This window comes from Enhydra lutris, unplaced genomic scaffold (genome assembly GCF_002288905.1).
Source record: "Enhydra lutris kenyoni isolate GAN:26980312 unplaced genomic scaffold, ASM228890v2 scaffoldscaffold4, whole genome shotgun sequence".
NCBI lineage: Eukaryota > Metazoa > Chordata > Mammalia > Carnivora > Mustelidae > Enhydra > Enhydra lutris.
The window spans coordinates 18,186,598-18,213,227 of NW_019154088.1; the positions used below are offsets into that span (position 1 = coordinate 18,186,598).

Here is a 26,630-nt window from a genome sequence, read left to right on the forward strand (position 1 = left end):
TGCCTTTGCTGTACTGATCTCCTAGGGACAACAAACACAAATGATGGGAGAGAACATGACTTTTGTTCTTGGAAATAGCACATTGTGCAATTATGTGACTTCTGATCTTGTTAAAGTAATTCTGGTTGTAAGCAGAGGTTATATCAAAGCATGTGTTCTCAGATGAGAGCTCAGTACTTACACTAGTATCCAGAACATTCATTTGTCTGTAACCAGAGCCTACTGGGGCCCGACCACCATTTTATTTTTTTTTAATATTTTATTTATTTTAAAGAGGGAACCTTGAAATGTACTGAAGGACTGGGGGTGCTGCTGGACCGTGAGTTTCTGATCATTTATGGCACAATGGAAATAGCATGGGCTTTATTGAAGACAAGGAGACCTGGCTTTGCCCATTTACAAGCTTTTGTGACCTGGGGCCTCAGTCTCCTCATTTATAAACCGTGAGTCACAGTGCCTGACTCAGACTGCCTGCCTTCTTCATACCAAGTGCTCCTCCAAAGTCATTCTTTCAGAGTTAAATCCACATCTTCAACATCCTGAAAAGTAGACTCCGTAAGCACATACATTAAGGCTCCAGGATGAGCTCTGATGAATTAGCCAATGTCTCAGTGGTCAATTAAGTCACACAGGATATTTTTTCAGGGACAAGTACAATTTATTTCTACATTGTATCTCATATCACAAACTGAACCACAGAAGGTGCCTGTCAGTACCCTTCCTGGGGTCCTTTCGCTCTGACCAGATGGCTGAGACCTTCTAGAAGTACCATGCTGGCTTAAGCTCCCCCATTTGTATCGTATCATGGGTCACGAACCTCTGTGAGAATCTGATAAAATGATGGGCTCTCTCTTAAGAAAAATGCACATACACATAAGCGCACAAATTCAGCATATAATTTTGAAGGGCTCAGCAATCGTCTGAAACACATTCTTGGATTTGGGCTGAAACCCCTGGTCTAAACTAAACCATTGCCTGCAGAGGGCAACAGGGTAACTGGAGCCCACACTGAGAGCTACATTCAGGAAAGCTTGGGACACTGTAAAACTTGATGAGTTTTTTGAAGGCACTTTTCTTCAGCATCATCATCTCTTCTGGGAACCTAGAGAAGATTCTGGCCCTAGAGGAGCCACCATTCTTCACAGAGCCATCCATGGGCAGCGGCTTCTGAACACTCACAGGCATGCTGTTGCAACTGAAGGAACGCACTGCCTTCTTCTTATTTTGCACGGACAAGTAATTGAACAGGAAGGAGGACAGCTTGTGCTTGGTGACGTCTGGAGCCTCTTCGGAAAAGCAGTCATCATCAAGTGGGTCCAGGAGCGTTTCAAGATGGCAGCTGTCTTCCCTTTTCATAGGACTGGCTCCTACACGCTGAGGCTGCTTGATGATCTTCCTGGCCTGCGCTGGGTCAGAGCCCACCCCATTGGAAGACTGAAGGGACATTCCATTGGCCAAGGCTCTGGGGCCTGTGGTTTGGGGGATGAGGTTCCCAACCTGAGGGCTAGGTTGGGAAGTACAGTGCTGACTCAGGACGAGAGTAGCAGCATCTTGAATGAGATTCCAGTCTCTCAGGATGTCCTCTCTGGTGGTGAACTGGGATGTCACAGTGAAACGGATGATCAGTTTGTCCTGGATAGTGGCCGGGATGAGGAAGAGACGGCCAGCTTTAGCTATTTCCTTTAATACACTTTCTGTGAGACAATTAGGACCCTGTTTAAAGAATAAAGAGAAATGACATCTATGTCACATCCCCTTAAGCATCCCCAGAAGCCCAGTATTTATAGATCCAAGAGGCTGAACAACCATCAACTAACATAATTATAAGCCTTGGGATACGGCATTACTGGCATTACCTTTAGACGAAAAACCACCAGGCCAAGGTGCCTCTTGGCAGGAATTTCAAAGAAAGGGTCATTCCTGACCAGAGACTCAAAATATTTTGCCATTTCAGTGCCCTAAAATTGTAAATATAGAGAGAACTGAGATTAATAATCAGGAAAGGGACAATTCCACATAAAGTTTCACAGGGCTAAATGGGTTTAAACATGACACCTTTGAGCCACAGAGTTCTGAATGGCTTCTGCCTGATTTTCTCCATTTGATGTAGCTCATATTCCAAGCTGGGAAACCTCCTGTGAGCAATGTCCTATGGCTTGTCATCATCAGATCCACATCAGGAACTCATTTCTGAGGGCCCTCTTTCAGCTCAACCCCAGAGCCAGAAGGCATGTGTTTTGCCATCTGTGAAATCTGGCCTCAGATCCTGGGCTTCACAGGTTTCTGACTGGTCAAGGTGGCAAGCGAGGGCCAAAGTCCAGCCCATTGTCTGCATTCCCAGCCAGGTACTTTGTATAGGCTGGATCTGCCCAGAAGAAGAGATTCTTGTTTTCACAGTATGTAGAGGCACCATGTGGGTTCTCAACAGCCCTGTCCTTATCCTAAGCCTACGTCTTTCCCTTGCCTGTCAAACCTTTTCATACCTTCCCTATACCTCACACGCTGTTTCATGACCCTCTCTTTTTTTTTTCCCATTCCACAAGGAATATATTTTTTATACATCCTCCCCACATACATCATAGAAAACTCTCAGGGCACCTCGGTGGCTCAGTCCGTTGAGCACCTGCCTTCAGCTCAGGTCATGATCTCAGGGTCCTGGGATCGAGCTCCACATCAGTTTCCCTGCTTGGCGGGGAAGACTGCTTCTCCCTCTCCCTCAGTGGTCTCTCTCTCTCTCTCTTAAATTAATAAAGAAAATATTTTAGGGGCACCTGGGTGGCTCAGTGGGTTAAAGTCTCTGCCTTCAGCTCAGGTCATGATCCCAGAGTTCTGGGATCGAGCCCCACATTGGGCTCTCTGCTAGCAGGAAGCTTACTTCCCCCTCTCTCTCTGCCTGCCTCTCTGCCTACTTGTGCTCTCTGTCAAATAAATAAACAAAAATCTTTTTAAAATCTTTTAAAAAAAGAAGAAGAAAGAAAGAAAGAGGGAGTGAAGAAGGAAAGAAGGAAGGAAGGAAGCTCTCTGCACCAGTTTAACAAGCACAGAATTTCTCTTTGGGATGAGGGGGAAAGTTCTGGAAATAGTAATGATGGTTGCACATATTGGGAGCATACCTAATGTCACTGAATTGTACACTTAAAAATGGTTAAAATGGGAGTTCCTGGGTGGCTCAGTGGGTTAAAGCCTCTGCCTTCAGCTCAGGTCATGATCCCAGGGCCCTGGGATCAAGCCCCACATCAGGCTCTCTGCTCAGCATGGAACCTGCTTCCTCCTCTCTCTGCCTGCCTCTCTGCCTACTTGTGATCTCTGTCTGTCAAATAAATAAATAAAATCTTTTAAAAAATGGTTAAAATTGTCATTTTTACATTAGGGATATTTTCCCACAATAAAAAAAATTTTAAAACTTTGTACCATATTAATCCTTCATTGAAGTTTATGTCATTTTTTTTATTTCCTTTTTTTTAAACCTAAGATTATTAACTAAACAAGTACAGGACTTACCTTTTCTTTCATTTCTAAAAAGTTTCAAGCATCCAGAAGGATCTCAATAAAATATATGCTAATTGCTCTCACCTGGTTCTCATTGAATCACCTGGTTCTCAGACTTGATACTCAATTTCAAAAGAACTCAAAAGATTTTAGCTAATCACACCACTTTTGCCCCAGTTTCTCAATTTCAGACATTACACAGTCAGTTATATAACGCATACACTTGGCATACGGACAGTCCATCATTGACTGCACTAGGTCAAGTTTAGTTTTTGGTTTTTTTTTAAGATTTTATTTATTTATTTGACAGACAGAAATCACAAACAGGCAGAGAGGCAGGCAGAGAGAAGGGGGAGGAAGCAGGCTCCCCGCTGAGCAGAGAGCCCGATGCGGGGCTTGATCCCAGGACCCTGAGACCATGACCCAAACCGAAGACAAAGGCCTAACCCATTGAGCCACCCAGGCGCTCCCAAGTTTAGTTTTAATAGAAAAGTTGGTAAAGCTGATATCAAGGGGCACCTGGGTGGCTCATTCGGTTAAGCCTCTGCCTTCAGCTTAGGTCATGATTCCAGGGTTCTGGGATCAAGCCCCATGTTGGTCTCCCTGCTCTGCGGGAAGCCTGCTTCTCCCTCTCCTGCTCCCCCTTCTTTGCTTTCTCTCTCTGTCAAATAAATAAAATTTTAAAAATAAATAAGTAAATAAGGGGCACCTGGGTGGCTCAGTGGGTTAAAGCCTCTGCCTTCAGCTCAGGTCATGATCTCAGGGTCCTGGGATCGAGCCCCATATTGGGCTCTCTGCTCAGCGGGAAGCCTGCTTCCCGCCCCCTCACCTGCCTGCCTCTCTGCCTACTTGTGATCTCTGTCTGTCAAATAAATAAACAAAATCTTTAAAAAATAATAAATAAATAAATAAATAAATAAATAAATAAATAAAATAAAGCTGATATCAAGCAGGATGTGGTCAGGTGGGACCAGCTGCTATACCAGAAGAAAAAGCAGGAAGGATGTTGGAGGACCTCTCTTTCCTTGAGTACACTGGGGTCTTTCTTTTCTTTCTTTTTAGGTTTTGATCTATTCTCTTTAAGCATCTAATCTCAAAGACTTATCATACCCTACATGGTCGCATACTTTCTTACTTTCTTTTGCTTCCCCATGTTCATGCCACACTCTTGTTCTTCCGTCTTAACTTCTCCATTTTCTAAAAGGGGCTCAGGGAAGGGACTTCCCCGAGGTACAAGGGGCAGAAACCAGGTCTCCTGGTCACCAAGTATGTGCACTTTCCACCATGTTCTGCTTGCTCTCCCACCTCCCGGCCTACAATGTAAGCTGCTTGTGACAAGGTAGACGCAGGGGCCAGGGGAGAGGGGAAAAAGCTCAGCATCCTTGCCACCAGAAACCACCTTCACGGATGAAGAAAGCATGGCTACTACCCATGCCCTGAACCAATCTAGGTTGAGGGAGGGCAGACTAGAGCTACAAGGCCAAATACAGTGCTTTCCTGGAACATAGCCATGCCTATTTATTTTTGTATTGTCTACCGTGGCTTGTGTGCTACAGTGTCAGAATTGAATAGTTGCAACAGAAACAGTATGGCCCGCAAAGCCAAAAACAGTTACTGTCTGTCTTTTACAGAAAAAGTTGGCCAATCCCAATTGTAGGTGGTAGGAAATGATGAATGATGATGATGATGATGTTAATGAGAACAGTCATCTGTTACCATTAGAAGAAGGGGGAAAATGGAGGAGTGGGGAGGGGAAGAAAGAGGAAGAAGCAGAGGAAGGAGGAGGAGGAGGAAAGGAAAGAAAGAATATTCATTGAGTACTTAAATGTGTATTAGGTCCTTTACTAAGTAAGGTCTTTATATGTATCATCATTTAATCATCACCATTAACCTTTGAGAGGTATTATCATTTTCCCATCTTATAAATCAGGAAGCCAAACACAGAAAGTTTAAGTAATTTGCCCAAGGTCACCAAACAGTAAAGGGTAGAACAGAAAAATCAAACCCAGTTTCCATTCTCTAAAGCATTATTGTATTACAGAGAGATATACATCTCGGTTTTATATAACCTCCAAGAGCTCATGTAGTAGAAGATAACCCAAAATTGTGCAGAGAAAAGGCCTTCCACTCTTGAGCGGTGTAATTACCATCTCTGAGCCCCACTTATAATATGGGGCTGGTCAGGGTGCCCACTCCAAGCTTTGTTGTAAGAATCTGATGAAACAGTAGGAGGTATTTTAAAAATTTAAGACACTATGCAAGTAATAATTATGATCTCAGTCAAGTTGAAGAAATAAAATTAACTCACAACAACTCTGTTTTGGTCTACCCCTTACTGTTGTGGGACACTGGTAACCTGTGAGCTCCGTTTTAAAAGAGTGCTTAAGTAGGTGATCTTAGGAATGCCAAGGAAGCAGTGATATGACTGCGGCAGACAGAGTAGTCAGGAAAGCTCTTGGGAGAAATGAAACACAAGCCTTTAACAGCATTTGGAGAACAGAAAGCAATCCAGAAGGGCAAAGCACAGGTGAAAGTGCAGAGGCAGGCTGAGCACACAGCTGTAATGGGTCGGTGAGAAGCCTGAGCTGAAATAGAGACTGCTACCTGGGTCCTTGACAGCCAAGCCTAGAAGTGTGGGTCTAGTGTCGGGAGTTGGGGAACTGATGGGAATTCAGAGCTTTGACTTGCAAGAGGAGCATTAGGGGAGTTGGCCAGACCTACACGCTGGATATCCAGTCCTAAGTTGTAAGCAAAAATGCTTTCCTGGTGACTTCTAGCCTCCACTGTCTCATTTCCCAGCCACTACCTCCAGTCTCGAGTCTGAGGATCTAGAGAGAGGACCAAGTGCCTGATGTCCCTCACTCCATGCCACATGACAGCCACTCACTGATAAACACCCAGTCGCCAAACACCTGGATGTTTATTACGAATGTAAAATCCCCAACCATAAACCAGCCATGCTTACTGCTTCGACCATTTCATTTGGTTTTGTGTTTATCTCATGAGGAAGAAATTCCCTAAAGGGAAGGTGGAAGGGGAAAGACAAACAGTAATAACGACAATGTCTTTGAACTGTCCTGTGGCTTTTATCAATGGCTTTGCCTTACTCATAGGCACTCAGAGAAATGAGTGAAAAGTGCTACTAGGGGCCCCTGGGTGGCTCAGTTGGTAAAGCAGCTGCCTTCGGCTCAGGTCATGATCCTGGAGTCCCAGGAACGAGTCCTGCATCGGGCTCCCTGCTCAGCCAGAGAGTCTGCTTCTCCCTCTGACCCTCCCCACCTCATGCTCTCTCTCTCTCTCCCTTTCTCTCTCATTCTCCCTCTCTTAAATAAATAAAATCTTTTTTTAAAAAATGCTACTAGCCAAAATTCTTAGTGAAGTCCCACCTCTATCATGAAGAATACAACAGAGAGACAGTGCCTGTCTCACTTACTTCTGGGTTTTATTTCTAGCACAATGATTCTGTTGCTGTTGTTGTTGATTTGGGTTAAAATAAAATGTACCAAATAGACCTTCTGTAAATAGGCACCAATATGATGCAGAGAGATTTGTTCCAGACTTGGTAGGTCTACATGTCCAAGCCAGAAGAGCCATGTCTCAGATATAACCATAAGGGACACAAATTTTCAGGCTGTTGTGATAATCAGAGTAATTTATAGAAAGATATGTTCCTACTCCGGACACACAAGCTGCCCTTTGATTTATTTGCTTTCTCTCTCTGCAAAACAGGCTCTCAGGCCATCACTACCAGGTGCATGGTGACTAACAGAAGGAATAATGAGACCCTCCTGCAGGGGAGCAGACAGCAGATAGCCCCCCCCCCCCGCCCCCGGTGTCGTGTTCTTGCTCAGGGTCCCTCTAGCTAACAAAGAAATGGCTACCCTGAATAATCAAGTCCCAGGAGCCCAAGAACAGGCCCAGACACCTGAGCCATACACCTTAGGTCCCCTGGGCAGAAGCCAGCTTTCCTCCCCACAAGGACACACAGCAAGACTACGTACATGTCTGACGTGAGCTTGAAGATTCTTCACACCAAAGGACCGAATCACGAACCAGAGTTTGATAGAGCGAAACCGGCGGCTCAGGGGGATCTGCCAGTGCTAGAACAAAGGCACAAGGGCTGATGAATACAGGCAAGAGCCCTGCTCCCTCACATACTCCTTCCTCTGCCTGTCCTGCCCTCCAGGGATAGATGGTGTCACCATGACTCTGGAAGTTGTTGCTAAGAAGAAGCCAAGACTACTTACCCAAAGGATGTCTTGTCAAGGGACCAAATCCTGGGGAAGGTGGCCAATAGCTACCCTTGTCCAAGAGCATGGCAAGTGGAAACCAAGTCCATGACTCTGAACCAAGGAGAAGCCATTTTGCTTCAAATGTTACTTTCAACATTTCATCTCAGGCCAAAATTCAAGATGGGGCAATGTATTTTTCTTCTTGAAAAGAATCTAAGTTGCTCAAATTGCAGGGAATGTAGTTCTATTTCTATCACCCCCCACCACCACCAAAATGTAAAGAACAGTGCTCAAGGGCTGCGACGCTATAGCCCCGCAGACATGGGTTTCTTCTCGGGCTCTGCCAATTCCTGGGTGATGCCCACCCCACCACCCAGTAGGATGGTGATGCCACCCCACTGGCTCTTCGTGAGGCCAAGAACGAGCAGCACCTCCGATGGAAGTGGCATGAAGGGAATCAATTGAGAAAAGCTTCGCCAGAAGTCATCAGCAAGCGGTGGCTATTTAGGTGATAAAAATGCAAGCTACAGATAGATCACAGCAGTCCTTCTACCTAGAGCCCCGATGATCATTATTTAATCTCACTGTCTGGTCACGACTTCTTCCTGAGACACTCCTATGACATTCCTGTGCCCTCAGGAGCCATGACTCCAGCTTTCAGGTTTCAAATGAGCATCCACATCTGGGCCCCTGTGAAACTAAAATTGACCCTTTGTTCCTGGTAACCAAATCAACAGAGCTTAAAGTTCAAGGCATGGGCACCCTAGATTGAAACATTTTCAAAACAATTTCAAATCAGTTTCACACATCTGGAAACAGACCAAAGGGTTTGGAAAACACTGACGGTTGCCCTGATGAGTAATGTGTTTTCTAGTGACCTCTTCTTCAAATGCCAGAAAGCTTCACCAAAATTTCTGTTGACTGAAAATAAATATTTGTCCCACTGATATTTATGTACTCATCCACAGGATTGCCAAAACCTCTAAAATGTGCTCACCTTCACCCTTCACACTCACTTCCTGACCTGGGCAGGGGCACTCTCCGTTTGGGGACACTGCTCCATTGTGGATGGACAATGTTTCTCCTATGTCAAGTACTAAGCCTCTGTTTTCCAGCTTGGGGACTTGTTTACCAGCAGAGAGCATCAAAACCTGAGCACAGGACAAAATCCCTGGGACAGGGAAAGCAGTCAACTCCATCCCTTATTAGAGGAACACTCTAGGAGAATAACAAAACATGGCTTCCCAAATGGTTATGGCTAATTGGCTACTTTATCTCACCAGCAAATTAAAACGAGGGGCAAAGACTATTTTATTTTTTATTTCTTCACACTCTATTCATATCCCCGGTTGTTCCTTTTGTCACTATTCCAAAACCAATCCATGCTGACCCAGCTAGATGATAGTCTCAGAGCAGAAAATTTGGACATAGAAAAGGTGATGTGGCGCTTCTTTAACTCAAGACATCCCCAAGCCTCCTCTGTGTCCTTCCGAGGTTTTGCAGGTCTCCCAAGCCACAGGCAAGACAATGCCCCATCCACTAGTGGGAGCTTGATGTTAGAAAATGTAGCCCTGATTTTAGGTGGTGCCCGGGCTCAGGGATGAAGTTCCTAAGCCTTCTCTCCCAGGATGCTGCTTATTTCTGGCTCATCTCAAACATGGCTGTGCTTCTATTTAAAGCTACAGCCACCTGGGGATAAAGAGCCTGGGTCAGAGCAGCAGTGAAGACTTCCAGGATCACAACAGATGAAAGCTTCCATTTTCTAGAAGTTTCTTTGAGACTTGGAAATGGAATCCAGAGATTTAGAGGTGGGGGAAGGAAACGCATAAAGCCACACCTTCTGGAGGGGGAATATAAATAATAATGTTCTCCACACCACTGTTAAGAAAAGTAGAATTCAATATTTTTTTATAAAATGTTATCGAGAAGAGAGAGAACACCATAAAATCTCCAAACTGTTGGGAACGAACCACAGAAAGACCTTGGGACACTGGTGGGAACAAACAAGCAAACAAAAGGTAACAGGAGATCTAAAATGGGGGAAGGTAAGATAATGCTCTTAAGTGATGATGATCCAAATACACTTATAGGAGAATGAGTATCATTTCCCATTTCACACTCAAGAAAGAAACTTAGAATTATCCCTGAAGAGATCTGCCCCTTAGGATGCTGTGGAAATGTTTTTTAATTAAAAAATTGCTGAAAACCTACCAGACAGAGCAATGAAGATGAAAGAACCATTATTTGTCTACTTTTATCAGCCTCTCAGGGGTCTGTAAGCTTACAGACCCACTCCAATCAAAAAAAGAAAATATGGCAATGTACATTATAGATGACATTGACAATTTCCTAGGTGGGGGGCGTGGCAGGGAGGAATCTTGAGTCTGTTACTAGCTGACACCTGATTCCAAAGGACATTTAAAAAGCGATAGCATCAATTACAAAGTGTATGGTAGCAAGCATTTTCCTCACTAAAAAATTCTCCTCCTGAAAAAAGAAGTTTGTATTTGCTGATCAAAATGGACTTGAGAGATCTGCCATGAAAAGCCCAAGCTTTTCCTTTGGGGGCCCCTTCCCCTCATGAACCTCACCTCTAAAGGTAACCAGAGTCAACCACTTGTGAATAAAGGAAATCTTGATCCCTTTTAAAAAATAAAGAAGAAGAAGAAGCAGACTCAGAAATGTAAAGGAAGCCTGAGCTGGTCTGAGGGAGAATAAGCAATGCAATCAACAGATAACAGAGCTATTATTTTAGGACTAAAAGGCCAAGACAGTTCAGTTGTCCAAGGAGACAAGACAGAACCTTCTCTTTACAGACTGAATCACGGACCTCAGGCACTATTCTCTCTGCCTCACTGCTTTAATTCATTTAACCTCATGACAAGCCTTAGAACCCAATATTAGTATCATTATCCTAATTTTACAGATGAGAGACCAAGACAGAGAGGCTAAGTCATTTGACCAAGGTCACACAGGTTAGTAAATGGAGGAACAACAGGCCAGCTGGTTTAAGGACCTCAACGCTTAACCATTCTCCAGCAAATCTCTGTAGCTTCAAAGAAGAATTTTTAGCAATATTACCCCTACCATTAATTAATTGCCACATTCCTAGGACTGTGTTAAGTGATCTACGTGTATGTTCCCATTTCACCCTCACAGCCTCCCTGTGCCCATCTTACAGATGAGGAAGCCACAGCTCAGAGAGGGCAGCTGAGTTTCCCAAAGGTGCACAGCTGGGGTAGCATTTCAAACCAAGCTCATCTACTCTGCTCTGCTGCCTCCCCTTGGCCACAGATATAACTTGTTCACATCTCTGTCTCCTCTACAACTAAAGGAAAGGTTCCTCTTCAAACTAAGGGGTAAATCTCAAGAATTCATTTCCCCAGGAGCTAGTATAGGCTGAGAATGTGGGCAGATTCAAGAGACGGATGTGCAGCTAGCTGAGAAGGCCACGACTAGTTGGAGAAGCTCAGGAAGGGTGCCTGTGCCCCACCCCCTCCCGTGGAGCCTCCCACCATGATGTAACGCCCTGGGGACAAAAGATGAAGGAGATTCAAGCAAGGAACCTCTTTCCCTACCTAAGGAGATTCTCTGCCCTACCCTGCTGCTGGGCACTAAGCAGAGCAGATTATCCAAGCTGGAGACAGAAGGGAATGGACCCACTCACGGTAGAAGAAGCATCTCTGGGGAGTAAGGAGTGCCACGCATATTCAGGAAATGGCCATACTGCCTCAGAGGTTGGTCTCATTTTCTAGGCTTTTTAACAGTCTTCTGGGTTTCATTCTATATGCTTAGAAACCAAAGGCATACAGCAACATATTATGGGATGGGCTCACAATATGCCAGTTTCGGACAGAAGCCAACATCAAGGAGACCTTCTGGGGTCAGGTGCAGTCCATCCCAGAGGCCGCTTCTGGCCACTCACCATGAAGTCAGTGGCCATGCCTGAGTTGGCATGCCTGAGGTAGATGGGGTTCACGCTGAAGGTCTGCTGCAGCTTGTACTTGTCCTTGACCCTGTGGGTTACCAAGCAGGCATTAGTGGCTGAGGCCTCTCCAGAGGGAGCAAAGCTTTCCCAAGGGCTGGAAGCTTGGCTGCCACACTCACCAGAAGCCAGTACAGTCAAAATGCACCATCATCCACTTGGAAGGATTAAAGGTGAAGGAATTGGCATACTCGATGCCCTTCAGAAACCCCCGGAACTCAGGGCACAGGAAGGCAGTGCCTGCGTAGGCAGCATCGATGTGGAGCCACAGTCCCTCACTGGCACCTGAGGAGGCAAAGGTCACCTGGCTGGGAGGCAGGACTGGGGGTGGGGGCTTGCCACCAGCCAGCTCAAAGTCATCTCTCCCCTGGTACAGTGGCTGGAGGGCTTCAAGAGAAGAGAAGAAAGGCTGGCCTGCTCTGGCTAGAGGAGCTGGCAAGGCACAGAGAGATGAGGGTGGGGACAGGGGTGGGGGCCTCCTAAGGGAAAATCCATTGAGCCACAACTGGCCTTTTGCTCTCACTGGCCAGAGTGTCAGCACTCCCTGGGCATCAACCTAGAAGTTCCTGGCACAGAAAGCAACTCCCTACTGGCCCAGAGGGCAGGGGTAAGGCATCTGACACAAATGTTTCAGCGGGGATACCTCTCTCTCTTAGAGAGTTTCTTGCTTGGGGATTTTACGCAATCCCAAATGGGATTTCTTCTCCACCTATATCTTCCCCCATGGTTTCCCCCACCCTACCATTTTCCTTTCCTTAGCCTAGAATAGCAAATGTTCCATGGTGCCACCTTCACCCTGTGTTTCACATATGGCCTACTCTAGGTTTGGACATACACATGAGAGGGCAAAAGAACCTGAGACTCTCCCACTGTTGCTTCCTTGAGAGGATGCAAGGTAAGGGCTGGGGGGATTTCTAACCCCTGGTCCACTGCTGGGAAAAGCAGTGCTCTGGCTGCCTTGTGACAGGTGGCTTCTGTGTCTCTTCTTCAGCTCTCTGCACCAACCCAAGAGGGGGAAGATAATGCCACAGAGCTAGTTTCAGGTTCTTGCTCTAAGGGAACATTCTAAAGATCATGACTTGTCTTCCTAGTCAGACAGGGCAGACACTTACAGATGGGGCCCAGCTCTGACAGGCAGTCAAATGCACAGACCCCAGTGGTCCCCAGTGTTGCACACACCTGAAGAAAAATCAAGAAAGTTAATGGTTAATGTGGGAAGGTGGGCTCATGTGACACAGTTGGCCTGGAAAAAAAAGACTGAACCACAGTATTATCTATCCTATCCATCCCACTGGAACAGCGTGTATTTCACATTACACTTTACCATGACCCACAGTAATAAATACAATTTATATAACAATCTAGTACAAACATACATTTGAAGGAAAGTTTCACCAAACCATACTACTCTGGTTACAGGAATGCACTCTGTTTCTATTCTTATTTGTTTCTTGTACAGATTATGACCCACAAAATTTATTTCTTAACACACCAACGAGTAGCAATTCATAACTTGTAAAATGTTGTACTTTTTTTTTCTTTTTTGCTTTTCTTTCCCTTTTTTTTTTTTTTTTTTTTTTCCCAGCATGTTACTTGCTTAAATTCTGCCCAAATTCCTTCCTTGCCCCCAGGTCCTATCATTCTAAGCTAAGAACTCGTTCTAACTTACAAAAACAGGCACCAAGCCCCGTTCCTTGTCCTCCTTGATGGCTTTCTGAAGAGCTTCCCCTCGGAGTGAGAAGTTGTCATCCACAGGCAGAAACTTCATCTTCACCAGGGAAATCAAACCAGCTTTCTCCACTGAGGAGTGAGCCTAGAAGGACCATGGAAACCTGTTAGCCGAGTCCCCCCGGGGTTGCACATCCCCCAGGAACTGCTGAAGCCAGACTAGGCAAATCAAAAATAACATTTGCTGTGTGTCCTAGAGAGGACCTCTGAGGCCTGCGCCGCCCTGAGCTCCAGCCTACTCGTGTCTAGAAAAAAATTACTCAAGAACTACGATTCCAGAAGCCAAGCACCGACCTCAGGATTTGGCCTGTATTGGGCAACTCACCTGGTCAGAGGCATAGGCAATGAGCCGGGCATTCAGGGAGGACTCATCTGTCCCGGGTTCAGATGCTTTCATTTCCAGGATTTTGTCCTTCCTTGCTGCCAGCAAGGCGATCAAGGTGGATTCACTCACTGTGCTCTGTAGTGGAAGAAGGATTATCAGGGGCAGCCTCTTCCTCTGGGGCCTGGGCATATTCCCCTGGCTCCTGCCTAAAGGGCTGTTCTTTCTCCCGACTCACAGACCTGTCCCACATTTTCCATTCACAGCACCCTGTGCCTCTCCTCCAACTGACCAGGGAAGTAATGAAAGCAGATTTGCACCTAATACCAACACCTTTATTAGAGAGGCCACAGAGACCAAAAAGAGAATGCTCAGCCTCTGCTAGATATAAATTTGCCTATAGATATGTTTGCTCTCCATGTAAACTTGCTAAAAATAAAGAGCCTTTAATTTATTCATGGAAATAGAGCTCGTTTCTAGAGGGACATTCCTGAGAGAGTGGGTCCTGGTTTAACTTGAGAGGCTGGTCACTCTGGCCTTGGCTCTGTTGCCAATGGTTCCTGTGATCTCGGGCTAACATTGCCCCTCTGGGAGACTCTTTTCCATTTATAAAATGAAAAGCATCCCTTCCGCTTGCCTCCCAGAGTGGGAGTACTGATTATCCAAATGAAGGCTGGATAGGATTTTGTTCTGGCCATGTCTGTGGGCACCCTGTGGGCCCCTCAGCAACCTCACAGAATTCTTACAGGTTTCTCAACATTCATTCACTCAGTCTTTGGTGTCTTTTCTTCTTGAACTCTTCCTACAGCTATAGCTCCCTGCGAAAAAGACCTAGCAGAGGGTGCTAACAGCAGAGAAGTAGTAAGAATAACAATGCTACCTTCCATCTACATAGCTATCCAGGGTCTACAAAACGTTCTGTCATCCCACTGGCTCCTCAATAAACCGCTCTGAGGTGCTTGTGATTCCCATCTACAGATGAGGACAGCAATGCTCAGAGATGTTACAGGACTGAACCAAGTTCGCAGGGCTGATGATACAGGAGGAAGCGTCCCTTGGATGTAGATGAGCATGTGTTTAAATCCTTTCTTTCACTTACCAGCCCACCAGCTGGGGCAGGCTTTCAACCTCCCTGAGCTCCAGTGCTCTTATCTCAAAGATTGGTGATGATACTGTCTACCTACAGAGTCCTTGAGATAATTAAATGAAAAGCAAAGTCACGTACAGCAGACATTTAGCATGTCCCCCAGATACACTATCTGAAGTTGTAACTATCTCCACACAACCCAGAAGGTCCACAGCATGCAGTAATTTTCCTTCAGTCTCGCTGCAAGACTGCAGAGAAAGAGCAAGTCACTGAGCTAGCAATGAGTCCAGCAAACTCTCCAGGTCTCATCCCGGAGCAGCATGGCTATTTTTATTTTAAAGAAGGTCTCACTTAGGGACATCTGGGTGGCTCAGTCAGTTAAGCATCTGCCTTCAGCTCAGGTCATGATCCCAGAGTCCCAGAGCCTGCTTCTCCCTCTCTCACTCCCGCTGCTTGTGCTCTCTCTCTCTCTCCGTGTGTCAAATAAATAAATAAAATCTTTAAAAGAAGAAGAAGGAGGAGGAGGAGGGAGAGAAGGAGAAAGGGGAGGAGTGGGAGAAGAAGAGGAGGAAGAGGAGGAGGAAGAAAAAGGGCTCATTGAACGTTCATATCCACTCTCTGAGGAAAATAATGTTGCTATATTATTTGTTATTATTATCTCTATCTTATAGTTTATAAAACCAGGAAAATTGTGTATTACAGTAGAAGTGAAGAATTGATGGGTCCTCAAAGGTCTCACAACCAAGCCCTCATAAATGTAGAAGGTTTCTAGATGCAGAAGTACCCAGCAGTAGGCACAGTCTATGCGAGACACCCAGCAAGCTATACCATATGGATGGCTCTTAACAAGACGAGAAATCTTTGAGGAACTATCATTTGACAGATACCCAAATGATAGGGCTGTAGGATAAGATAAATCAATTTATGGGCTCATTTTTCTCACTGCCCAGGGTCTCATGGACCCAGGAGGGAGGGCAGGAAGTCTCTACTTGCCTTCTCTTTTCCTTTCCCCAAAAGGTGTTCACACAAGGAAGGGGAGGGGTCGGGTGAGAAACAGAGACACCTGAATCCAGCAATACTGGAAATGTGATCATGGGTGGACTTCTGAATCTTTTTAGAAGAAAAAAGGGAAAAAGGAAGAGTGGAGGTGGCAGCCTCCGTGAGAGTGGTGACCGTGGCGGAGGCGGTGGCTCTGATAGTGGATTGGGCAATTGTGACGGCCATCAGGATAATGACGACGGTTAAGGGCAAAGGGATGATGGCAGTGATAGTGGTGGAGGGGGTGACGCGGGGGGACCTCTGTGGAAAATAGGAGAAGGCCCTCTGCGGGGTTGAGCTTATCTTTCACTCGTCTGCCCCCCAAGCTGGGAGGAGCTCTGCCGAGGTAGGCACCTGCAGGACGCCTCCTCCCTGGCTGCCGGGGTGGTGGTGCAGAAAGTGCTCCGGGAGTCCCAGCATTTTCGCCAGCCAGTCCATGACGTTCATCTCCAGCTCTGTGCATGCAGGGCTGGAGGCCTGCGAGAGAGAAAGCAGCTTCATCCAGGAAGTCCCCGGACACCAAGATTGCACCCCTCCCCCTGCCCCATCAGCCCCAGAAACATGTCTCTGCCCTGGCCCTCCCCGTCCCCATGCTATCAGTGGGAACCTGACCTATCTTCCCCCTGGACAAGGGCTCAGTGTCAGGCCCTATGCCCCATTCTCACCCCATCCTCTGCCAAACTGTAGCGGGGAAAGACATAGGGCTTTGGATCGCTGCCCCACCTCAACCAGCAGGAGTCTTTCCTAACTCCCACAGTTCTATGGAGAAACGGCCCTAGAAATGATGGCTTGCATTTGGTTTCCCTAGTCCCTAAAATACCCAGCTGAGCATCCTGAAGGCCAAGAGCAAGCTTTAGGACTAAGAAAGAAAGCACTCCTTCCTGGAAAAGATAGCAGCTCCCCTCAGCCTCCGCTCCCAGCCATTCCTTCCCCTGACACACCCTATAACAGGTCAGGCTTAAAATATATACCTGTTCTTGGAGGCTCCTGGCGCAATTTAAAGCCGCTCAGCCCTTAGGGAATTATTAAGGGGAGCCTGAGGATAGATCCCTAAACCCTCACAGACAAGAGCACAGAGGAAGTTGTACCCACAGGCGCCAAAGTGCCTACTGAGGATCACAGACTGTGGCAATAACCAGATCTCAGTCCAAATGTCATCTCTGTCTCTATGCACTGTGTGATCCTGGGGAGGTGAAGTTATCCAAGCCTCAATTTCTTTACCTACAAAAAAATGGACCACTACTCATGATTCCCTAGGGTTAGAGGATAAGATGAGGTAGTTTCTACAAAGTTCAATCTCAAAGAATATAGCCATTGTTCATATTTAACTTAGAACCCCCATTCAGAGATCAGGACAAAATATGCCTGCCCCAGCATGTCACTTTCTGCTACATGTCCAGCGGCCACCAGTTAACAGCTACAGCCATGGTTACTCACCCAGGTGAATCCCAAGCAGTTGATGGCATCGGCCAGCATGTCCCCCAGCAGCGATGGCCAAGAGGTGAGGGCTGGGTAGTAGGCGTGCATGTGGGGACTTTGCCAGTGTACCACCTGGAGGGACAGCATGTCCATGTGTGGCACCAGGAGGCATGTCTGGGAGGCTTCCCTCTACCAGAGACCCTCCCTGGCCACTCTAGAGATGGGCTGACACTTGTAAGACAGTCAAGTAAATGACACAACTCCATAAAAATAAAACATATTCATGGTGTTCTTGCCACCCACCCCCATTTCTCATCCTCTATGCTGTTTCATCAGTGGAGCCTGTGTACGTATGCCAAGACCAGAAGGGAATATGCAAAATGAGAATCAGTATAGTAATTAGGGTTGTGGATTTTGGAGAGTGCTCACGTTAGTCTCCACTGCTTATCCCCCATGCCATCCCTGCCCAGCAATAAAAGGAAGAGGAGACTATGAGCTCCAGAAGAAGAGGTTGCTTGTCCCATCCAGTTTCTTGCAAAAAGCGTCCTTTGTTTTTTGGGTCTGTAAGCTCTCTGGGCACACAGCTCCTGCAGAGAGTCAGTGTGAATGGATTCAAAGCTGTCCTTCATTTCCCATTGAGGTTGGGGAAAGGAGAGAAAAGGGCAGGGAACTGCCGGCTCACAGGCCTGGGACCCCTACCTCCAAGTTAAGCCCTAGGCCCACAGTCAGACTGAGGAACCAGGTGAAAGAAGAAGCCAGGTGGACAGAGAGGGTCCCACCATAACAGGCTCGTTGGCCTCATTAATTATCTAATCTGGCTTCATCTCCCTGTTGATGAAGATGCCCTGTTCATTTCTGCATTCATGCTTTTGAGCAATGCTATGTCTCCTGACAAGCAGGCACGTCCCATACTGATAGGACCTTCCAAAACCTGCTAATTCCTAGAAAGCTACAAAATACTCATTTCCTCCACAAACTCTTTCCCAGTTCCCCAGCCCCTCTGAACCTTTCTCTGAACCCATGGAACCCTGCCATTCTAGATGTCCAATCCTACTGAGAACTCATTAGTCAACATCTTAGTGTATCAATATTTAGTGTGCAGAAATTCTTGTGATCCCTCATTGGCAAGGACAGTGTCCTAGAAAGTGTGTGTGGTAGAAGGAGCATAATATTCAAGTCCAAGGACACAGGTTCCAGTCCTACCTTTGTCCCTAACCAGCTGTGAGACTTTGTAGGTTTATCGTGAAGCTAAGGAACTTAAGCTCCAAGGTCCCATGTTTGTATGGGTCTTTCTGAGAAAGATACTTAATTTCATTTTCTTACAAGGGATCTCAAAATGTATATATGATGCAGATCCCATTAAAAACAGGATACTCCTCTGCACCTTTCTTAACCTTAATCTCCCATCATAAAATAAATCCAGGAAAATAAATGTTTCCTGGGGTTGTCATGTGGACTGGTCTGGGAGGAAATTTGCAAAATGTAAAGCACTAATGTTAATGGTGAGTTAATCACATGGTGATAGACACATCGTATAATCTGACTTGACTCTTAGATAATTAGACCTCTTCCTCCGATTTTCGCTAGGCAAAATGTGTGGAAGGTAACGACGGTATCTTTCATTTTCCCATACTTCATCTTATTTAATTCTCACAGTACCCATGAGATAAGTTCTCCCATTACCCACATTTCACAGATGAGAATCAGGGCCAGCCAGTGTGAAGCAGCATCCCCATGATCACACACACCTCACAGGCACAGATGACAGCGCCAAGACAGAAACCCAGGGCTGTCTGCCCCCAGGACCCAAGCAAGAAGACGTCCTGCCTTCTCTCCTTGTGCTGCTCTCTCTCCCCAATGAATCGCAGAGGAGGTTTTTCTAACCAGAGTCAGAATTAAAGCAGAAGGGAAGTTCATCTCTTTGTGCCTAAGAGATGGCAGGGAGGGAAAAATCAGTCCAGTCTTCAATGAGGTGCTGGTCAACATGAGAAAGCAAAGGGCCAACCGATTTCAGGCCGTCTCTCAGAGGCGTTGGAAGACTGGGCCCTCTTTATCGGTGTTCTTAGTGACGGTATTTTGGAAACCCCAAAGAAGGGCTTCCATCCCCTAACCCTATCAAGACACAATTATCTGTTCTTGCGAGATAAATATTATAAGATAAGCCAGAGGAACCCTTATCAAGAACAGACAGAACTCTCCTTCCAGAAATGAGCCTCTCTGACCACACCCCCAGCAACTGCAGGAATTGCAATCAATGAATCAGCTCATTTCCGCCTCCTCTGACAGTTGCTCTCAGCCTCACTACCAAATTACAGTTGGTCCCTCAACAGATTACATTTCACAGAACGAAATCCATGAGATAATCTTATCGGGGCACTAGCCTCCTGGGTAAAGCTTTACGATATGGAAATTTTCAAAAGATGCTTGTGAAATAGGCTGAGTGGTCAGAGAGAGGTGAGTAATTGACTTTATTCAAAATTGCCAACCAATACGGCTGCACAAACTTATTCTGAGTTTGGATAACTTGTCATCCCTGCCTCCGGGCATATTTCTGTCCCATCAGAAGCTTTTAGGGGATGATGGAAGCAAATCCCAAGTCAGTCCTGGGAGGTCTCTGAACACACATGGTTCAGGACACCAATGCCCCAAGCAGACAGAGTGAAGGGAACAGCCTGTGTGTTGGGATCCCACTGAAGGGCGGCGCATGGGTGCACAGGGTCAGGCTGGAGCATTCAGTCGGGACAGATGCTCAGTGTAGGAGAAGGAGCCTCTGGAATGAGACTGGCTCAGGGCTAAAATCTTGGATCCACCAGCCTACAAATTCTGTAACTTTGAGAAAACAATTAACATCCCCGAGCCTCAGGTTCCTCATTTGTGAAACAGGGAGTATAGGATCACTATAGGATAGAACAAGCCAGCCTGCAACGTGGCTCGTCCAGGGCCCGGCATGTGACACGGCGCTCAGTAAAAGGCAGCCCTTCTGAGGGAGGAGGACTGGTGTTCTCACTTTTAGCATGAACACCTTGGCACAGCTTGTTGCCCCTGGTGGCCAGGGACAGCGTCCCAGCCCACAGAGGCCACAGCTCAAGCAACAGCTGGTCTCGGTCTGCTCCCTGGCCCCACCGGTGCTGTTACCAGGCCGGACTCCTTGTCACGGGGACACAGATGATTCAGGGAAAGCTCCTTTCTACTCTTGAAAAGCAGCTCAAGCGTGAGACCTCCCCTTAGTGGGGAAGGATACCGTTCCCACCTCCAGGAGGAGAGAGGAGGGGGTGACAGGTCTCACTCAGCTCCCTGGGCCTCTCTAGGTGACAATCAGGGTACCCCCAGGGAGGGTGTTGTCTCAGCCTCCTTTCCTCCCTTCAGCCAGTCTCCGCATTCTGTGGGACTTCAGGGACTGTCTCCAGCCTCCTCTCTCTGCCTTGCTCTCCACATTGGCCTTTCCCCTCAGGACCAATTTTCATTCTTACCTCATCCCATTCGATTTCCATGCATCCATCAGATGAGACCCTGAGGTGGAGTGCTAATGCCCTCCAGCCTCCCATCCAGCCCCACAGGGCAGCCCTGGCATCAGAAACCTAAGTTCAAAGTCCTGGTCCTCTACATGCCCACACGACAGGCTGGCACATTGGTGCCCAAGTGGCAATCTGACCCACAACAGGCCTCTCTTTAGGCCTACTGCCCGCCCTCCACTGCCCCAAAACCCAGAATCGCCCTTGTGGTGACTGTATCTCACCCCAGGCATGATGATTCGCTCGATGTCCCCAAAGATGCTGTCCCAGCTGTCAGGCTCTTCAGGCGCACTCTCAGGCAGCTGGGCTCGCAAGTAACCAGGCCGGACATCCGGAGTCACACGCCGCTCCCGCACGGTGCTCAGGTACTGACAGATGTAATCCACCATCTCTTTTCCTACAAGAGAGGAGGAGACAGCAGCCTCATGTCCCCCCACTGGGCCTGGCCAATCCATGTCCCACCCCCTTGGGTCAGGAACAAGAGACCTGGTGAAGAAGGAGGTGGATTCGTGGACTGATGGGGAGAAGACCTGATCCCTAGCACCAGCCGTGTCTTCAGAATTTAAAAATAAGTGAGGGTGGCGGTGCTAAGTCAGTAGAGTATGCGACTTTTGATCTCAACGTTGTGGGTTCTAGTCCAGCGTTTGTTGCGGGTAGAGATTACTTAAAATAAAAAATGGGTGGGGGATTGCCAGTTAGGCTACGAGCTCTTGGTTTCAGCTCAGGTTATGATCTGAGAGTCATGGGATTGAGCCCTGCATCAGATTCCAATCAGTCGGCTTGGGACTCTCTCCCTCTCCCCATCTCCCTCTCCACGCAACCCACCTCCCCAACTCCCTCTCACTCCCTCTCTCTCAAATAAATAAATAAATCTTTTTTTTTAAATGAATGAAAAAATAAGTGAGGGCATGAATGACTTGGGGGGGGGAGTGTGTGAATGAACAAATGAACAAGAGAGAAAATCATGAGCTATAAAACTCAAGCACTAAAGTAAAATACTTATTTTTCCTCCCCTTTCCTTATCCATATCAAGTTTGACTCTCTCTCCTACCTTTCTTTTCTTCTCCAAAACAGAACATCTCATTAATTCTCTACCTTACAGGTTCAGTAGAAACTCTGTAGCTCTTTCTGTCCAAAAACTGTTACACACACACACACACACACACACACACACACACAGATACACACACACACACACACACACACACACACTATATTCTTCGTTAGCACAGAAGCTAAGCTCCCCTGCCAGGTTTTGACACAAGCTGAAAAATCTACTTGTTCACTATTCCCGTTGGACCAGTAATTTCTCACTTTTGGACCCCATGGACTTCTTTGAAAATCTGATGAAAACTATGGGCTTGGACACACACACACACACACACACACACACACACACACACACACACACGGTGTATAATTTCTGAGGTTCATGAAATCCCTAAAGCACAACCATAGACCCAGACCAGGAACCCTGTACTAGCCTGAAGTTCTGGGGAAATGCAATGTCTTTTTGTTTATTTGTGTCAAGTGTTAAATTCCTGCTAGTTGGCATATAGTGTATTATTCGTTTTGGGGGTATGTAAGACCAGGTCTTAATAACGCAGTTTCCCTCCCTCTGTTTACACCAATACCTCAATGCTTAGGACATTTCTTAGATGCCTAAAAAAAAAAAAAAAAGCGGGGCGCCTGGGTGGCTCAGTGGGTTAAGCCGCTGCCTTCGGCTCAGGTCATGATCTCAGGGTCCTGGGATCGAGTCCCGCATCGGGCTCTCTGCTCGGCAGGGAGCCTGCTTCTCTCTCTCTCTCTCTCTCTCTCTCTCTCTCTGCCTGCCTCTCTGTCTACTTGTGATCTCTCTCTGTCAAATAAATAAATAAAATCTTAAAAAAAAAAAAAAAGCAAATGAATGAACAAATACATAAGGAAGAAAAATAGCCAACCCAAATACTCTGAACCGCCTCTAAATTATTTACTTTTTTTCTCCCCTTTCATTTCTCCAGGACAGGGCTTCAGTCTTCAGACAGAGTGCCTGTGTCTCTCCCTCCCTCCAAGTCTCTCTGTCTCTCTCTCTCTCTTTCTGCTTCTCTCCCTTTCTGCGTCTGTGTGTTCATCTCTCTCTCTCTCCCTGTCTCTCTCAATATCTGTAATTGCTTCTTAGTATTCCTTAGGCTTTTCTTCCCCTGCAAAAAAAATAAAATAAGATAAAACAGAGAGAAGAAGGAACTTGATTTCTTGCCTCTGCACCAGCTCACACAAGATTCTCATGAGCGGGACCAAACTCAGAAATAAACTGGGAAAGGGACAAAGGGAGATTTGAACACCCTTCCCTCTCATCCAATCCTCCCACAGCCACTGCCTCTCACGACTGCAGTAGCACCCCAGCAGGGCTCTAGAACACTGGACCTGCCCATCACTGGTCCAGGAGCAACAGGAAATGTAATTGTGCTCGACACAGAGGCTGGATGCCCATGGGAACCTGCTTGTGGCTCTTGGGAAGCCCGGGGAATAAGTGAGTGCAGGCTTGAGTGCAAAGGCTGCTAGCTACTTAGTGAGTTAGGTGCGGATGGAGGAGAGAGGAAAAGCTGGACCTAACATGGGACAATACCTTAAGACAAAGAAATTTCAGGCAACATAACTTATCCCTGAGGGGGAGGATATAAAAAGTCCCAGAGAGAAAAATTAGAAGTCGCTACCTCCTGCCCACTTAAGGAGCGATGCCGGGAAAACAAGCTAACCATTTGGATTCTCCCATTACTCAAGGCTTGCGATATAGTAGCTACTCACTAAATATTTATGAAATGAAGGACTAAGTGAAAGAAGAGCACTGACAGATTCACACATAGAGACATGAATATACAGAAAAGATTTTTGCAGTGACTACAGAACACTTGGAGAAATTTTTTTCTGCTTCAGAATGTGAATAATCCCTTTTCCCTATTAAGTGGATCAGGAATCCAAATCCTCTCTTTGTGAGAAAGGGGACAGGATAACTGAAACATGGGAGAGTGGGAGAAGGACAGGGAGAGGGAGAATGAAAGAGAGGTTGAGAAAGTTTTCAATTCTGGGGTCCCGCAGTCCTTCCTCAGGAAAAATTTTGTGGAAACCAACTCTCAGAGGGCAATTCTACTGCTCCAGTCAAACGACAGCCCCCCACCCCCGAAGCTAAGGGCAGACCACCAGCCCTGTTCCTAGAGAGTAACAGGGGTGCCCCCCTCACCTCTCTCTCTGTACTCCTCGGGCTCCATCATCTCCCTGGGGCTGCGGCTGCGGCTGCGTTGTCTTCTCACAGACAGACTCGGAGGAGGTGGAGGACGTACTCCTGGGCAGCCAGTGTGGGACCTTTATTTAAAAGGTTCCCCCTCCTTCCACTTTAGCCCCACCCTTCAAAGGCCCTTCCTCTAGGCTTCATGAACCCCACCCCTTTTTTCCCCAATTCTGATCAAGAGATCCAGGATAAAAGGCCCTTCTAAATTAAACAGTGCACTTAGCAACCCAAACCTCCAGGCAGCCTTTCCACCCCCGACCTCAGACCACAGAACCCACCCCTCACCCCCTTCCACCCCCGCCCCCCCGTACCCCGCCTTGAACAGAGCTCAGGCTGGTAGCCAGGAACAAAGCCAAGGATATGCAGAGTAAGTGGCCCAAATGATGGGTATTATGCCTTCTATTCCTTCTCTCTCAGCAGCAGGGAGGGAGGGAGGGACAGGCACTTAGAGAGCCGCTGCCCTGCTGGCCACAAGGTGCTCAGGGACACGCAGATGCTATCAGGTAACACAGTGAATTTTCTAAATTACCACATAACAACTTACTGTTGTAGAGAGATGAGAAAACACAGATAAGCAAAAAGAATAAAAATGGGAACATCATCCAGACTTCATTGTTTTTAGCATTTGAAAGGATGAGTGTGTGTGTGTGTGTGTGTGTGTGTGTGTGAGAGAGAGAGAGAGAGAGAGAGAGAGAAAGGGCATGCAGACACTACTGTGAGGAGGACAACATGACTCTTGGAGCCTCCTTCTGAGGAGAAAGTGGTCATCAAATGCATGCTCTGGTTTCTCTTCAGATGGCATAAATCTCTTGACTTTTGCAAAAGATTTCTATGGAGACGGAAAAAGTAAAAAGTGATCAAATGCAGGGGACCTGGGGGGTCAGTTGGTGAAGCTCTGGACTCTTGGTTTGGGCTTAGGTCATGATCTCAGGGTTGAGAGATGGAGCCGCATGCCAGGCTCTGGGTTTACCGGGGAGTTGGCTGGAGATAATATCTCTCCCTCTGCCTCTGCCCCCCTCCCTGTGCTCCCTCTCTCTCTCAGATAAATAAATCTTTTTTTTTAAGTGATTAAATGCTTTCAAATTACCAAATAGAATAGAAGTTTTTGTTTCTAATCTTCATCTTTCTTATCCACTTGATGGTATTGGACATCAATATTGGACATCAATACCATCTACTACTTCCTTGTCCTTGAGGCATACAGCCTCTCGGGGCTTTCGGGAAATGGCCTGTCACACCCTCCCTTCTACCTCTCTGCTGTCCGCTCGGATCAGGTTGTAGATGTTGGCATGCTCCAGGGCACTGCCCTACTCTCATCTTTTTCCCTAGGTGGCCTTTTCTGTTTTCGTGGCTTAAATGTTACCTATGCAATATCCACATAGATACAGAGCCCATGTCAAGTTTATACCATGAGGCCCTCCCAGTTTCTAAGCTCTAAAATCTCTTATCCAACTGCCTCCCTGGCCATCCGTCTGCATGGTGTCAACAGATTCTGTATGGGAGGAAAAGCTTCTCCCTGGCAGCCTTCTTGCTATCTCCTCCCCTGGCAAGGAAAGAGTGCCCTAGTCTCCTCCTCTTCTCATGAGACCCCAATCCCTTTACGAAGGCTCTACCCTCCAGAACTTACCTACACCTAATTCTCTCCTAATACTATCACTTTGGGTGTTGGGCTTCAACATATGAATTTGAATAGGTAGTCCATAACAGAGTGCATCTCAAAACTGGTGAAATCTGACTTAGGCCTATTAGCAGTATTGTACAGATATCAGTTTCCTAGTGTTGACATCCTAATAAAGCTACGTAAGATGTTACCATTAGGTAACATTCAGTAACAGAATGATTCATGGATTCTGCATTATTTGTGCAACTTGTTCTGGATTTATAATTATTTTGAAATAAAAAGTTTTTTCAAATTGCTACTGAAAAATTTATGGTAAGATATCACTTCACACCCACTAGGTGGCTATAATCAAAAAGACAGATGAGGGGCTCCTGGGTGGCTCAGTGAGTTAAAGCCTCTGCCTTCAGCTCGGGTCGTGATCCCGGGGTCCTGGGATCGAGCCCCACATCGGGCTCTCTGCTCGGCGGCGAGTTTGCTTCCCCGTCTCTCTCTGCCTGCCTCTCTGCCTAATTGTGATCTCTGCCTGTCAAATAAATAAATAAAAGCTTTGAAAAAAAAAAAAAAGACAGATGAGGGGCACCTGGGTGGTTCAGCTGGTTAAGCGGCTGCCTTCGGCACAGGTCATAATCCCAGAGTCCTGGGATCGACTTCCGCATCAGGCTCCTTGCTCAGCAGGGACCTGCTTCTTCCCTCCCTGCCGTTCCTCCTCCTGCTTGTGCTTGCTGTCTCTCTCGCTTCCTCGCTCCATCAAATAAATAAATAAAATCTTAAAAAAAAAAAAAAGGTAAGACACTTGGCTGGCTCAGTCAGTAGAGCATGCGACTCTTGATCTCAGGGTGGTGAGTTCAAGCACCACGTTGTATGTAGAGACCACTTTAAAAAGAAAAAGAAGAGAGATAATAACAGGTGTTGGGGAAGGTGTGAGGACATTA

At 46.7% G+C, this 26,630-nt stretch overlaps 1 protein-coding gene across 2 annotated transcripts; it reads right to left on the minus strand.

Annotated features, from left to right (window-relative positions):
• Positions 1-963: 963 nt before the first annotated feature.
• On the minus strand, positions 964-24,060 carry LOC111140259 (histidine decarboxylase). Of its 2 annotated transcripts, XM_022492571.1 has the most exons (12): positions 24,030-24,060; positions 21,037-21,209; positions 17,319-17,432; positions 16,236-16,358; positions 13,760-13,894; positions 13,376-13,519; positions 12,819-12,885; positions 11,829-11,991; positions 11,647-11,737; positions 7,491-7,589; positions 1,857-1,958; positions 964-1,713 (listed from the first exon to the last, which is right to left on the minus strand). In XM_022492571.1, exons 1-12 carry the CDS (start codon positions 24,058-24,060, stop codon positions 964-966), a joined length of 1,992 nt encoding a protein of 663 aa, XP_022348279.1. The 2 variants fall into 2 exon arrangements, with proteins under 2 accessions (XP_022348279.1, XP_022348282.1); XM_022492574.1 differs by lacking the exon at positions 7,491-7,589.
• Between the last annotated feature and the right edge of the window lie 2,570 nt (positions 24,061-26,630).

Coding starts and splice junctions, on each gene's coding strand:
- LOC111140259 (XM_022492571.1), bottom strand. CDS start 24,060: ATGATGGAGCCCGAGGAGTACAGAGAGAGAG. Junction 11,738..11,828: donor TTTGACTGTACTGGCTTCTG/GTGAGTGTGGCA, acceptor GGTAACCCACAG/GGTCAAGGACAAGTACAAGC. Junction 7,590..11,646: donor GCATGGCCACTGACTTCATG/GTGAGTGGCCAG, acceptor CCTTTGTTCTAG/CACTGGCAGATCCCCCTGAG.